The sequence below is a fragment of the Aquila chrysaetos genome, chromosome 6 (assembly GCF_900496995.4).
Source record: "Aquila chrysaetos chrysaetos chromosome 6, bAquChr1.4, whole genome shotgun sequence".
Classification (NCBI taxonomy): domain Eukaryota; kingdom Metazoa; phylum Chordata; class Aves; order Accipitriformes; family Accipitridae; genus Aquila; species Aquila chrysaetos.
The window spans coordinates 7,580,131-7,594,966 of NC_044009.1; the positions used below are offsets into that span (position 1 = coordinate 7,580,131).

At 42.5% G+C, this 14,836-nt stretch overlaps 1 protein-coding gene across 7 annotated transcripts in view; it reads left to right on the forward strand.

Annotated features, from left to right (window-relative positions):
• UBR4 (ubiquitin protein ligase E3 component n-recognin 4) overlaps positions 1-14,836 on the forward strand; it is an 80,970-nt gene that overhangs the window by 47,604 nt on the left and 18,530 nt on the right. For all 7 annotated transcript variants that reach the window (XM_041123999.1, XM_041124000.1, XM_030016566.2 and 4 more), the window contains 20 exons: positions 415-657; positions 1,602-1,770; positions 2,384-2,528; positions 3,246-3,331; positions 3,849-3,936; positions 4,071-4,264; positions 5,281-5,520; positions 6,671-6,809; positions 7,352-7,477; positions 7,641-7,769; positions 8,219-8,562; positions 8,796-8,886; positions 9,321-9,405; positions 9,813-9,940; positions 10,669-10,798; positions 11,292-11,449; positions 11,984-12,093; positions 12,650-12,791; positions 13,556-13,637; positions 14,643-14,816. In XM_041123999.1, coding sequence (XP_040979933.1) covers positions 415-657; positions 1,602-1,770; positions 2,384-2,528; positions 3,246-3,331; positions 3,849-3,936; positions 4,071-4,264; positions 5,281-5,520; positions 6,671-6,809; positions 7,352-7,477; positions 7,641-7,769; positions 8,219-8,562; positions 8,796-8,886; positions 9,321-9,405; positions 9,813-9,940; positions 10,669-10,798; positions 11,292-11,449; positions 11,984-12,093; positions 12,650-12,791; positions 13,556-13,637; positions 14,643-14,816 — 3,003 coding nt within the window. The remainder of the gene's footprint in view (positions 1-414; positions 658-1,601; positions 1,771-2,383; positions 2,529-3,245; positions 3,332-3,848; positions 3,937-4,070; positions 4,265-5,280; positions 5,521-6,670; positions 6,810-7,351; positions 7,478-7,640; positions 7,770-8,218; positions 8,563-8,795; positions 8,887-9,320; positions 9,406-9,812; positions 9,941-10,668; positions 10,799-11,291; positions 11,450-11,983; positions 12,094-12,649; positions 12,792-13,555; positions 13,638-14,642; positions 14,817-14,836) is intronic.

Consider the following 14,836-nt stretch of genomic DNA (forward strand, 5'->3'; position numbering starts at 1 on the left):
GGTTTCAATCAAGGCTTCTCAGATGGGGAAGCTCAGCAGAGAAAAAGGGAACACAGCTGAGAGTTTTGAGTAGGACTGAACTGTTTCCAGTACTAATTATCACAGTGCTCTAATTGCATCTGTTCCTTAGCTAAAGAACGCAATATGGTATAATGGATAACTTGCAAGAACAGGAATAGGAGATCTGTGTTCTCTTACTTGTGCTGCTGTTGTTCCAGTGTGTAATTTTGGATGAAACATTTTACCTTGGTGTACCCAAATGTTATGCTTCTGTAGTGTAGGGACAGGAAGGTTCTGTGAGTTTGTGGGATGGTCCTCATCATGTTGAAAGGGTTTTTTGTTTTGGGTTGGGGTTTTTTTGTTTGCTTTTTTTTTTTAATTCAGGCTTCAAAGATTTTCCTCTTTTCTCTGCAGCGGTTCTCTATTTCCTCCTTCAAGTCAGCTTCCTGGTAGATGAGGGAGTGTCGCCAGTTCTCCTGCAGCTGCTGTCTTGTGCTCTGTGTGGCAGTAAAGTGCTGTCTGTGGCTTCATCCTCTGGATCATCAAGCACCTCTTCCACCTCTGCTCCTGCAGCATCGGGCTCTGGGCAGCCAGCAACACAGAGCAAATCCTCCACTAAAAAGAGCAAGAAAGAAGAAAAGGAAAAGGAGCGAGAGGGTGAGCTGCAGCTGTGCCCTGTTCTGTGGTGGTTTCAGGGGTGAACACTGCTCCTCTCAACCTTTCTTACTCTATTTAGAGAGGACTGCTTGCCTTTCGTTGTGATAAATACCACTGTTATGAAAAGGTCATGGATCGTGGCAAGGGCACTTGCAGACTACAGCAACAATTAGGAGAGAAGAGCAGTTTTTTACCATATGTAGTTTGGAGAGGGGCAAAGAAGAAGCAGTATGCCCTAAGAGTTGCGGCTAAAATTAAGTGCTGAGTATATCCCAAACCCACTGTGAGGATGTATTAACTTGAGTGGGCTTTAAGTTGTCTAATGGAAGTTACCTATTCTAGTGATGAAGTAGCTTCCACCTAACTTGCCTATCCTGGGTTGTAGGAGGTTGAAATGCTCATGGGGATTAAAGCAAGTACTGGAGATGCACACCCAGTTAGCTCTGCTCTTCAATGATTATGTTCAGACTTGTTTCCTCTGTTTGACTTCTAAGCTATGTTGGAGCCAGGGCTGCTGCTTAATGGATATCCAGAGTCCTGGGAAAGTAATTAAGCTTTCCTATAAAAGTCACGGGCATAAATTCTCTCTTGGCTTTTCTTCAAGGAACCATTTTGGCTTTCTCTGTCAGACAATTCTCTTTTCACTGAGTCTTTTCACTGTCCCATGGTTGATCCTTTTCTTTTTATCAGGATGTATAGCACATTTCTCACGTCCTTACTGGCAAGTATTCCAGCAGTTTTCTTCTGTGATAGTCAGGAGTACTAGGTTATTTTTTTTTGAAAGAGAAAGGAACATTAAACTAGCTTGTTGCCTGAAACACAGTAATTTTTCCCCATTATCCTTGCTCTATGATCTATAAAATAGGAAGCTAGCCTGCCTGTGAGGTGCTCCACTCATCTGCTTTCTTAAGTCTGTCTGTCTTCTGCCACCCGGTATCCCCTAGGCGAGAGTTCGGGCAGTCAGGAAGATCAGCTGTGTACAGCTCTGGTGAACCAGCTGAACAAGTTTGCTGATAAGGAGACCCTCATTCAGTTCCTGCGTTGCTTCTTGCTGGAGTCTAACTCGTCCTCCGTGAGATGGCAGGCCCACTGCCTTGCACTGCACATCTACAGGTGAGCTGGGAAGGGAGTCTCTGATCTGGCTCCTCTTAGCCAGTCTCAGGTCAGTTATGGAGAGCTCTGTCCTTGTGTAAGAGTTAATGCCTCTGTCTTGAAGGATGCTGAAGCTTGGAGATGATTGCACCCCTTTGAATTGTTCACACTATGTTGCAGTTACTGGGGCTGGAGGTAGAAGTTGTTACTTACTTGTTACTGATCAATGTGAGTTACCATCTCCAAGAAGCATTTTATTTCTGTCTGCAGAGTCTGGCTCCTGACATCTACAGGAGTAGGTATTTGTGGGCGAGTGAATTTCTGAGGCAGATGCAGACTCATACAGTTAACAAGTTGGGAGTTATGTAGGGTAAGGCACACTTTAGGGTGCTGAACTCCTTCAGAACTCTATTCAGTTGTTGCAAGACAGCTGCTTTCATTTCAGAGAGTGCTAGAAAACAGCTGGTGGCAAGAATCGATGAGATTTAACTCTGTGAACTCTGATGTACAGCAAGATAACAGTTTTCAAGTTTGGTGAACTGTAGCACGTATTTTACTTTTGAATAAGATTGTGTGCAGTGCAGTCTATATAACTACCTTTACAAGCCTAATTGATATGTAATCCATTCAACAGGAACTCTAACAAGTCTCAGCAGGAATTACTGTTGGATCTCATGTGGTCAATCTGGCCAGAACTTCCAGCCTATGGAAGAAAGGCTGCCCAGTTTGTAGATCTCCTGGGATACTTCTCTCTGAAAACACAGCAGACTGAGAAAAAGGTACGGTGTCATTCTGAAAAGGAGGTACAGCATCCCAGGTTCTGCTACTTCCGATGAATTATGTTAGTGTTCATTTATGATACAGCTGGGACAGGTTTTCTGTCAAAAGAGCTTCTGGTGGAAATTTTTTGTCTTCCCCAAATTTGAATGTTAAAAAAGGCAGGGTCCTTAAAAAATTGGGGAGTGTGGATTTTTTGTTTTATTGTTTTGGGGTTTTGGGGGGGAGGATTTTGGGGTTTGGGTTTTTTTTTTAATTTAGAAGAAAATTTTCCCACAGGAAGCCTTTGTGGGAAAATACATTTATCTACTAGTTCTAATTTATAGATTTTTGATATTTCAGCTCCTAGAAATCTTTTGTAACCACGACTTTTGAACAAAGGAAGTGGTAGGATTTCTTAGGGGACCAGTGGGCTTGAGAACAAGTAATTCAGACGCACTGATACTTGCATATGTATGTTTAAAGAGCTGGGAATGCCTTATGAATCTTGGCAGGCATTTGCAGTGATTGGCTGACAAATAGCACTGTTATTGTGGTAAAGGTCTAATTTTAGGATCTATTACATTCCTGGGTAATGATTTAACCACATAAATTCCTGTGGGTATAGTGCGTGCATCTTCTTGGGGGACCTGGAACGCCACAAGATGAGAAATATTTATGTCTTTGTAGCAATTAAAAAAAAATGTTGAGAAGACAGTCTTTTCCTAATTGTATTTCAGTTGAAGGAATACTCCCAAAAGGCCGTGGAGATCCTCCGGACTCAAAACCACATTCTTACCAACCACCCTAACTCCAACATTTACAAGTGAGTTACTTCTGACTTTGATCCATTTCACTAAAGAGCTTTTCAGCAGACGAGCTGTGATCCACAGGGGAACACACAATTCTTCTAATAAAATCGTGGTGGAGGAAGGACCCCTACTGAGATTGCATGCTTGCTGCAGCTGGTCTTGGGAGAACAGCAGATTCCTTTCTGCCATCTGAAAAACGTGACATTCTATACGCTATCAGCAGCAGTTTGGCTTTAGCGTTTTTGCTTTAATTTTCAGTAAATGTTACAAAATATTAGGACCAATTGGAGAATATAGACTTGCAGAATTAAGTGTTGTGTTCTTATTCATACATTGGCAGTTAATACTTATACTAAAATGCTGCCTAGTGAAAAGCAATAATTTTCAATGTGCTTTACATTGTAATGCTTCTGTTACTAAATCTGGGACTGGGGACTACAGGTAAACTGAAACTATTCTGATTGAATGGCTTGTGTTTAAAACATGGTGAATGCCAAATTATGTATGTCAGTGCTCTTCCCCTCATTCCAGCACGCTGTCTGGGCTGGTGGAATTTGATGGCTATTACCTGGAGAGCGATCCTTGCCTTGTCTGCAACAATCCGGAGGTGCCCTTCTGTGTAAGTAACTGCTATTCTTAAACCCTTTTTAATTATAGGGATCCCAACTGTTTACAGCAGCATGATTTGCTGTTTTTCTGAGTTTTTTGGGATGTAATCATATAGGCAGTGTGTTCTTGGTTTTGTCTTCTCAGTACATCAAGCTTTCCTCCATTAAAGTGGACACGAGGTATACTACCACCCAGCAAGTGGTGAAACTAATCGGCAGCCACACCATCAGCAAAGTGACAGTGAAGATAGGAGACCTGAAACGAACCAAAATGGTCCGAACCATCAACCTCTATTACAACAACAGGACAGTGCAAGCCATAGTGGAGCTGAAAAACAAGTACGTTTGTCCATGTTTTTTGTGTGCGAGTCTCTGAATTTGACATTACAATCTCTACTGAGGTGCCTGGCTTCTTGTTTTAGCTAATGTTCCTTCTTAGACTATTACTCATCACTGTCAGCCCACATTGAGTGGGATTGTTCTGAATCTCCTCCAAAAAATTGTCGAAGATCCAGATTTCACCTAGAGCTTGAAATATGCCTGTATATTTTGTGTATGCAAACTTTGTACAGACTGAGTTTTAAGCACCTAACTTAATTGTGTGGAAACCAGTATTAATACCAAGAGCACCTCCTGGAGAGTTTGACTTGGAAAAGGATTTGGACGTTGCAGCATGTCCAGAAATGCAGAAAGCATTAACATTACTTGTTTGAAGCCATATAGCAGAATTAAACTTAAAAGTTGGATGGCCTAACTCTTGGTTGCTGCTTTACCTATGAAAAATGGCTCCTTTTCAACTTATATGCTTTCCCCTCTTACTTCTTGAGATGTTCTCACCAGAATCAGATCTCTTTGGCTTAGGGATTAATCTGTGCCTGCTGCTTATTGCTTATTTGAAGTCTTAATCCTCTGTGACATCACAAGTGGCTGCTGTGGAGAGGATTATGATGTCACAAAGAGAGGATTCTGACTTCAGGTTGAGAATAAGCAGTGGGAGCAGATGAGATCTTTAGAAATAAATATCCTGTTTTCATGCAAATGTCCTTACTAATAAAAAAATGGAGGTGAAAATCCCTAGAAAATGTCTGTAGAATTAAAGTTTTTCCATGAGGCATCAACAGCTCTTTAATCCTAAACAGTCTCTCTCTATGAAGAGGATAAAGGCTTAAAATGTATTTCTGGCTACATATCATGTCAATACAGAAGCTAAGGAAACGAATCCTAGAACTGCTCTCCATTCATCCCATTTAAAGTAGATTTGGAGCTGAGACGGTTGCATTTGACTTCTCTTCATACGTGGGCAGGGAGGGTACTTCCCCACTGAAAAACCATGCTGCTTTCTTTCCTTTTCCCAGGCCGGCTCGTTGGCACAAAGCTAAAAAAGTCCAGCTGACCCCAGGCCAGACAGAGGTGAAGATTGATTTGCCGCTGCCCATTGTGGCTTCGAACCTGATGATTGAATTTGCAGATTTCTATGAGAATTACCAGGCTTCCACGGAGACGCTGCAGTGCCCCCGGTGTAGCGCGTCCGTCCCAGCCAACCCCGGGGTGTGTGGGAACTGCGGCGAAAACGTGTACCAGTGCCACAAGTGTAGGTATGTCATCCTCGTTCCTCCTCATGGAGCCAGCTCCAGGGGTTTACAGAGCCCTTGTGTTGTTGCCCGTGTTGGATGTTCAGCAAAATACCCTGCTATTTAAATACATGATTCTGGTTAATACAACCGCACAATCAAATTAGTCGAGAAGTATAAAACAGGCTTACAGGGATTTAACGTTAATGCAGGCTAACAAAGGAAACCTGATACGACACTACTGAAAGAACGCCGAAGTTTCAGATCAAGCCCTCAGAAGTTTAAAAAAGAAAATTCCCAGGAGGAGGTTATTTTTGGCCTGCCTGTTCATGGGCATGAGGCTGGAGTTCAATTATACGATTGCAGGGGGGTTTCCCCACAGGATCCCTGACTTAGCGTGCTGGATGGACAGTGCTCGCTTGTCTATTGAGAGCTTTTGTTGTACTCTCCTCATTCAGAGCAGGGCTCAGGGCGTAATTTACTGTGTGCTATTCAGGCTTTCACTACAGTATTATAAATCCTTCTCTTTTGTGAGTTTTGTCTCCTTATCTGATATCTCTTCTCCCCTTATTGTTGTCCCATATTCCTCTCTAATCCTCATGGGATTCAAGGTGTTTAGCAGATTCTTTCCATAGATCAGGCAATTACTGGTATATTGAAAGGTTTCCACATCCCTTCTTGAATTATGGGAGCTATAAATCAGTTCGTGTCATGCTACTCTAGTCTGCAATGGGATAATAAGTATGCTGTAGCTAGTCCCACTGCAACTGGGTAAAGAGTGAAAGCTATTGAAAGCCTAGACCTTACAAAGCAAAATGGTTTCCTTTTATCTGTGTTCTTGTAAAGGGCACAGTGCCTTAGTCTGATCTTCTACTGGGAATTACTGTAGTTAAAGTAGAATTGTTAGGAGCAAATTCACATCTGTTTCTGCTTTTTCTGGCCAGAATGTGGCACCGCTTCTGTAAGGATTTTTTTTGTTGCCTGATTTGTAGGTTTTAATTCTCATGTACTTCGTGTTTTACTTGTGGCTTCCCCAGGGCAGTTTGGTAGGTTAGATGTTTTAAGGGCCATCCTTCTCTTTTACCTACTGAGTCCATTCACAGCTTACTTCATTGCCTCAGTTACCTTTATAAAGCTCAGGTGCATTCTTTGACCTTTCTGGCTTGCCTTTCAGATCCATTAATTATGACGAGAAAGATCCCTTCCTTTGCAATGCCTGTGGGTTCTGTAAATATGCTCGCTTTGACTTCATGTTGTATGCCAAGCCCTGCTGTGCAGTGGATCCCATAGAAAATGAAGAGGATCGAAAGAAGGTGAGACTAATAGCAGATTGATTAATGAAATGCTATATCTCTTGGCCAGGTCAAAAGCATAGGGACATCAGAGGTCCATCCCTCTTGAGAGTAACATGAAAAGCAGTGTTCCTTCAAAGCTTCTCATGACTCATGCATTCCTCATTTACTGTCTTGCTCCACTAAATAAGTAATTTTTCAAAAGACATAATTTAGTGCTTTACTTGTAAACTAGCTATCTAGCACTGCATCTCTCTGCCTTGCTGTACAAGAGGGTGAGTTTGGATTGTATTGTATGCTTTACCATCCCATCTGAGGAGCCCTGCTAATGAATGAAGAACCCATTGTATTATGTGGCCTGTCCCAAAGGATAAGTGTGCTGAGTATAGTGTCAGCAGTGATACTCATGACAGAAGCAGGGTGCAGGATCACCTTTTTTTTTTTTTTTTGCCAGAGAAAGGCAAAAGAGACAGAAGAATTGGAAGTTGGTGGCTGTAGTTCTGTAGAATTAAAAATTGCATCTGAACATAAAGTAAGAGTTTCCCTTCCTTTTTTATTCTTAGGCAGTAACAAATATCAACACTCTCCTGGACAAGGCTGACAGAGTGTATCACCAGCTAATGGGACACCGACCGCAGCTGGAAAACCTTCTGTGTAAAGTGAATGAGGCAGCTCCTGAAAAGCCACAGGTAACAGGGGACAGATGGATCTTGCACAGAACTCTAGGCTGGTGAGACGGTGGCCTTTATACTGCCAAGAGCAACTAAAGGTCCTTGCCTCAGATGCTGTTCTGCAGTAGTTATTTTTGTGTATAGCCTCCACATATGATTCCTTTTTGGTTTTCTGTTCCAGGATGAATCTGGTAGTAGTGGAGGGATAAGTTCTACCTCAGCTAGTGTGAATAGATACATACTCCAGTTAGCCCAGGAGTATTGTGGTGACTGCAAGAACTCTTTCGATGAACTTTCCAAAATTATCCAGGTATGATGTGCTTTGATCTGAATTTGGGTCATGTGATTTTTTTCTGTCACCAGATACAGTGCATATCAAAGTAGAAAGTAAGATGTTGCTGTTCTGCGTTTAATGATATCATTAACAATAGGTGATCAGCTCTATGTTTTCAGGGAAATAAAAAAATAATCATTTCTAAAAGCTATGGTTACCATTAATTTTATGGATTTGTCACATTTCCAGTGTTAAATTGCGTGTAATGTAGACAACAAACCTTTAAACAGGGCAGATAACTAGGAGTTAGGCTGATATTTCTAATGGATTTCCCAAGCCTGCTATTGACATGAAGGATTTTGAGATACTTGGTTAAAAATGTTTCTCCACAAAATACACAGTGAAAATAACTTGTGAATGGGATTAGCAATTATGTGCTGCCTCACAGTTCCACAACTTTTGTTTCTCCTTTTCTGTGTTTCCAGAAAGTGTTTGCCTCTCGAAAGGAGCTCCTGGAATATGATCTCCAACAGAGAGAGGCAGCAACAAAGTCCTCGCGAACCACTGTCCAACCCACATTTACTGCCAGCCAGTATCGTGCCTTGTCTGTTTTAGGCTGTGGCCACACATCATCAACTAAATGCTATGGCTGTGCCTCAGCCGTCACTGAACACTGCATAACATTGCTTCGGGCTTTGGCAACCAACTCTGCCATCAGGCATATCCTTGTGTCCCAGGGCCTTATCCGAGAGCTCTTTGACTACAACTTGCGCCGGGGCGCAGCCAGTATGCGGGAGGAGGTCCGTCAGCTCATGTGCCTTCTCACCAGGTTAGGTCTGATTCAGTGTTTGCAGCCCTCTGACTTCCAGTGAGCTCTGGAAAGCCACATGCTTGTAAAAGCATGATCAGAAAGGAGTAGCTTTATGGGGTAGATATCTTACATCAGCAAACTGTAGACTAACTGCTTGTACATTTGTTACCAACTAAGCTGAAATCCCAGGAGCTTTTGCTATTTAGTACGAGCACAGCGTAACAGCATTCTCTTTTTCCTTCTGGAATTAGGGACAATCCAGAGGCCACACAGCAAATGAATGACTTAATCATTGGGAAGGTTTCTGCAGCTCTGAAGGGACACTGGGCAAATCCAGACTTGGTGAGAGACTCCAGTGTTTTCCTATTTCTTTTTTCTTCCCCTCTGCAACTGCTGGTCTATTCTAATCATTGCATCTTCTCTATTATCATCATCTATTTGTAATACGGAAGGTGTTTGTGTCTTGATAGGAATTAAGATAAACGTTAGAGTAAAGCACAGGTATATGCCTAAGTTTCCTCAGGATATGGGATTCAAGGTGTTTAGCAGATTCTTTCCATAGATCAGGTGATTACTGGTATATTGAAAGGTTCCACCTGTCTTGGCTGTTGCTTGCAGCTCTCTCAAATAGGTTGTCAGTCATCCCAAATGGGCATGGGATTAAATTTGCTTAGATCGATGTGTTTTGAACCTGTGTTTTTTAAATATCAGAAGGCAAAAAGGACTGCTGTGTCACCAAGACTTCTTAAGCCTTTGAACATGTGTCTGTGTTACAGGCTAGCAGCCTCCAGTATGAAATGTTGCTGCTAACAGATTCCATCTCGAAGGAAGACAGCTGCTGGGAGCTCCGACTACGTTGTGGTGAGTTCAAACGACTAGCATGAAAGCTTTATTTTAAAATGCTATGCCCAGGTCCATTCACTATAGTAAGATTTTAAGGAAGGGAACTGATGCTGACTCATACAGCTTGTGATTAGGGTTAAAAATGGAGTTAGCACCAGATAGCTTTGTCTTTAGGTAGTGCATTTCTTGAAACAGGAGTGCTGAGAAATAGAAAGATGAAGGTGTAAATGGAAGGATGACAAGACTCTCTTGCTGTAATAGAAAATAATTGTTTTCCATCCATGGCTGCATGAGAATGTGATAGTTGTGCTTGAGGATATGAGGTCTTACCTAACTCTAAACACTTCTAATATGCTGCATAGAGCTGTGGAGGTGTCCTATCTGCAGATCTTACAGTGGAATGAAAATTTATGTCTGTCTTTCAGCTCTCAGCCTCTTTCTGATGGCAGTGAACATTAAGACTCCAGTGGTTGTTGAAAACATCACCCTCATGTGCCTGCGCATTCTTCAAAAGCTGATCAAGCCACCTGCTCCAACCAGCAAGAAAAACAAGGTACTGCCGTAGACAGATGCTGAGCAAAGCATCTGAAAATTTGCTGATTAAAGTCCTGCACACTGATCTTGGTGATTAATAACTTTGTGAGGAAGGCAGGGCTTGCTTTTCCTGGTCATGGTTACTAGGGAAGCACAAGTCCTGTGACTTTTGTCTTTGCAGACTGCAAATTACAGGTAACTGCTTTCCATTTTTTACTGTTCTTTGGTGGCTTTGACCACCAAAACAGGGCATTACTTTTTTCCCCTCAGATTTGAGGCATGGGGAAAGAGCTACTTCAAAGCTATGGCTTGGTTATTTTGGGCAGGCTTTTGGTGCTTTCGACAGCTTTGTAGAATCATGTACCTAAACATAGTAGAATCAAGTACTTTTGACTCAGATTTTTAAATACAGAGGTACAATTCTGATAAAAATGACATTGATTGGCTGCTCCTTGATTGTAATTTAGGATAACATTTGCAAGGGAGGAGGTATGTTTCTGCTTTGATCTAGCTGTCTGATAATCACAGATGGATGTCAAAGATGGGTTTACTGATATTTCAGTAGTAACTGAAATGAGGCATCTCTCTTAGTTCATCATTAACAGAAATTGTATACCCAGCTCTTGTCCAAGAGCTGCATTTACCTATTCATGGAACAGACGCAACCAGTGATTCACCTACAGGAGTTACTCTTAAGGGAACAGGGCGTGGCTTTCTGAGGAATCATAGAGCTTTTTTGTTTATTAGGATGTGCCTGTGGATGCTCTTACCACTGTGAAGCCTTACAGCAATGAAATCCATGCACAAGCTCAGCTTTGGCTCAAGAGGGACCCCAAAGCATCGTATGAAGCTTGGAAAAAGTGCCTCCCTGCCAGAGGTAGTCCTGTGCTTTTAACTTGGTGCAGTTTTGTGAAGGAACACGTGTGTCCCTCCAGGTTCAATAAGGAATGTACTTCTGTAGAGTTGTGTTGGCTTCTGTCCCATGACATCTGATATCATCTTCACACTTAGCTGTGTAGTCCTTAGAGATTTTAGCACTGACTTTTCTAGGCTGTGTTGCTCAAACCCTGAGCAGAAGATGCACTGTGCCTGAAGATAATCAGGAGAATGTAAAATACGAAACTTGTTGCTTATTTAAAATGATACCAGCCAACTGAAAAGCTGATTGCATTCCCTGAGAGGCTATGGGATTCGCATCTGGCTTGGAAATGAGCATAGCTCCACGCAGAAGTGTGGCAGCAGAAAGAAATGAGAAGCTACTCAGCTTCTCAGCTGGAGTTTGGAAAGTTCCAATATGAAGAAAAAAATACAATGGCAGTTTGCAGTTAATAGCTGCTGACACTTCTCTTGAGCTGTGTTCAATATTGCAGGTATAGATGCCAATGGGAAATCTCCCAGCAAAGCTGAGCTTCACCAGCTCTACTTGTCGGAAAAATATGTCTGGAAATGGAAACAGTTCATGAGTCGCCGTGGGAAGAGAACTTGCCCTCTGGATCTCAAGCTGGGACACAACAATTGGCTGCGACAGGTAGTCATGGGTGAAAATTCCAGTGGGATGCACTGGACAGAGTTAACCATCGGAGATTATTGGTAGTTTGCCGCATTGTACGCGTTTTGCAGACAATATAAGCAGTGATATTCGGGGAGACTGCAACTGACTGTATCTAATTCCAAGTCAGATTTGCAGCTTTATTCCCTTAAAAATACTACATCTAAACGTTTATCCAGTAGTCTGCATTTTCTTAAACTATGAACCTTTAATTGCCACCGTGCTCCTACCTGTCTACTTAGCTGCATTTTGACTAGTGAATTTTCATGGGTCCTGGGCAAAAGTTTTTCTTCTTGTGTATGTGGATTAGTATGTCACCTACACAGTGCATTGTTTAAACATTTTGGTGGCAAGCAAAGTAGGCATTCTCAGAGAGTCAAGCGTTGGGAAGAACAAGAGAACGCTGCCACCAGGTCAGCAAACTGTCCTAACGTATGCTGTGCCTTTTTGTAAAATACCACTACTTTAACAGTGCACATCAAATGATACCGTCTTTTAATGCTCTTGCCTTAGGTGCTTTTTACTCCTGCCACTCAAGCTGCAAGGCAAGCTGCGTGTACTATTGTGGAAGCTCTGGCTACCATCCCCAGCCGCAAACAGCAGGTCCTTGATCTCCTGACAAGGTATTTCCGTGTTGCCACACTTGGCAGCTCCAGGATCATTTTTCTTTAATTCCCATGAGAATCTCTCCCTTCTTCCAACTTTTCTCACACCTCTCCCTTGTATACCTCTGGTTCACAGGTCTTTTTGGGCTGGATTCTAAAACTTAATTGGCTGGGATGGTATAGATTTAGGGAGACTTTTTCTTTGCTGCCTGGCAATAAGCTATTGCAGTTCTGTACTTTTTCCAGAGGTAAGCAGATGATGTTCGGCCGTGTAGACAACATTTCTCCTACCTCCTACACAGCAAAATAATAGGGTGAACTCTCTTCCAACTCCTGTGACATAACTTACCCCAATTGATGCTAGTAGCACAGCTGGGGAACTCCTTTTTGGGACAAAATGCCACTTTAGCAATTGAGTAATGAATAACAGTTATGCTGTTAGCTAGGAGGACAACAGGGAGGATAGATTTCTGGAGTCTTTTTTTTTTTTTTTCTTTCTTTCCATGGTGTCCTTAAGCTGTGAATATCTCTTGTTACTGTGAAGTGGTTGTCAGTGTGTGTTTCTGTTTGCTAGCTACCTGGATGAGCTGAGCATTGCTGGCGAGTGTGCCGCCGAGTACCTGGCACTATATCAGAAACTCATCAAACCGGCCCACTGGAAGGTGTACCTGGCAGCCAGGGGGGTTCTGCCCTATATTGGCAGCCTCATCACTAAGGTATGGACTTGTATGGAGGAGCTAGGTAGCAACAGAAAGCTTTCACTGACCTGTCAGTTTGGCTTTTTTGCTTTGAAATCTGCATCTCTTCGTTCAGTGCCCTGTTGCTGATCCTTGCCAGGTTTATGAAGTTCACACTTCCGCGCTGTCATCTCTGAACGGTAACAGCTACAGTGGTTTTAGCCCCAGCTGTAGCATTCCTCAGCGCATACTGGCTGGTACTCATTAATTAACTGCTCTGGGGGCAGCTATGCTAAGGGGTGTAAATATTGCTACACTGTCTTGGCACCAGGTCCAAGTTGGAAGCTGTCTTAGCTGCCAGACTGGACTCTGAAAGCCCTTAACGACAAGGGAGGATTAGGTGTGCTACCATTCCTTGAGTGTGAATTACAGCCTGCTGGAGAAGCAGCACATTTAAGTGGCAGTCTTCAGAGTGTTAGGAGTTTTCTGTGGTGATCCCTGGTGCACTCCAAAGAGGCAGATGACACCCTCCCTATTAATGGTGGCATTGAGTCCATCATGGAGGGCCACTAGAGCAAAGCAGTGGTAATAGGTAGGTATAGGGAGAAAATAAGGAGGATGCTTGGGGTAGTTTTTCTCTCCTCTCCCCCTTCCCTCCCTGCTGCTGCGTTGCAATTCTGGTTTCTGTGTGGCTGGCTCTGTTTCTTTGCTGTGTTCCTTTGCAACCTGTGTTAGACTCTCATCAGCCAGTTGTTATTGCCATTGCAGCTTCTTGTCCTAATAGGCTTGTTAATTATTTTCAGGAAATAGCTCGTTTACTTGCCTTGGAGGAAGCAACACTCAGCACTGATTTGCAGCAGGGATATGCCTTGAAGAGTCTCACAGGTATTTGGTGGCATCAACGCAAGTCCTGTAGTAGGATTAGAGATGGAGTGATTGTTGTTCTGTAACAGCATGTAGCAGAATTTCAGAGATGTGATTCAGTGTTTTGCAATTGTCAGCACTGAATTTTTGCCATCAATTTAGCACGTAACCCCTAAATGGATTTTTCCATATTTTTTGTGGTCACTTTGAGTTTTTAGTTACTTGAACTTTGGTAACGTATCGTGAGCAAACTTCGTCATATCACTTTTCTTCTCCATTTCTTAATTATGTTTATTGTACAGTATACTTCCTGGGACCATTGCAAACACTGCTGATTTATTCCTACCTGTTGTTTCCTACCTACTTATTCTATGGTAGCTTTTCTTTTTTGAATCTTCTAGGGTATGTGTTTTTCAAAAACTTGGTGGAAATGGAAGTACACCATTAGCTAGGTCATTCTTTTCTGTATGCTCTTCCATGTTCTTCAAAAATTAGTGGACTAATTCATAAAGCCTGGCTTCTTGCAAGAAAAAGCATGTTGATAAATATGTCCTGGGAAAGAATCCAAGTGTTCACTGATTCTTTACTTTATTATAGGAGTGACCAATTTGGTGATGTAACTGGTAGAGTCACGTACCGCACTTGCTGTCACATCATCAGAGCTAGCTTAAATATTAGAAGGGGAGCAGTCATCTGCTTTTGAAATATCTTGCAACAGAAAAATGTCAAAAAGTGCAGAATGTTGTATCAAGCACTTGGAAAGCTCCTTATACAGTTTCCTCATTCAGTCACCATGGTCCCATATGGTATAATTTACAAGGCAGCTCTCGCAAGCCAGGGTTTTTGCCTCCCACCATTCAGTTCATAGAAGTGAGCTTTAAACCACAGACTGACAATGGGAGTTGTAACAAGCCATTTCATTGTGCTGTTTTTATGATATTGTGCCCTGTTTGCTGGCCATATGAAATTTAGAGCTAACAAATCAAACTCTCTCTCCCACTTCCTGAATATCTCATTGCTTTCTAGGTCTTCTCTCTTCCTTCGTGGAGGTGGAGTCCATCAAACGGCACTTCAAAAGCCGTCTGGTGGGTACGGTCCTGAATGGTTACCTGTGTTTAAGGAAATTAGTCGTACAGAGAACAAAGCTGATCGATGAAACCCAGGACATGCTGCTGGAGATGCTGGAAGATATGACAACAGGTAAAACCACCTCGGTTCCT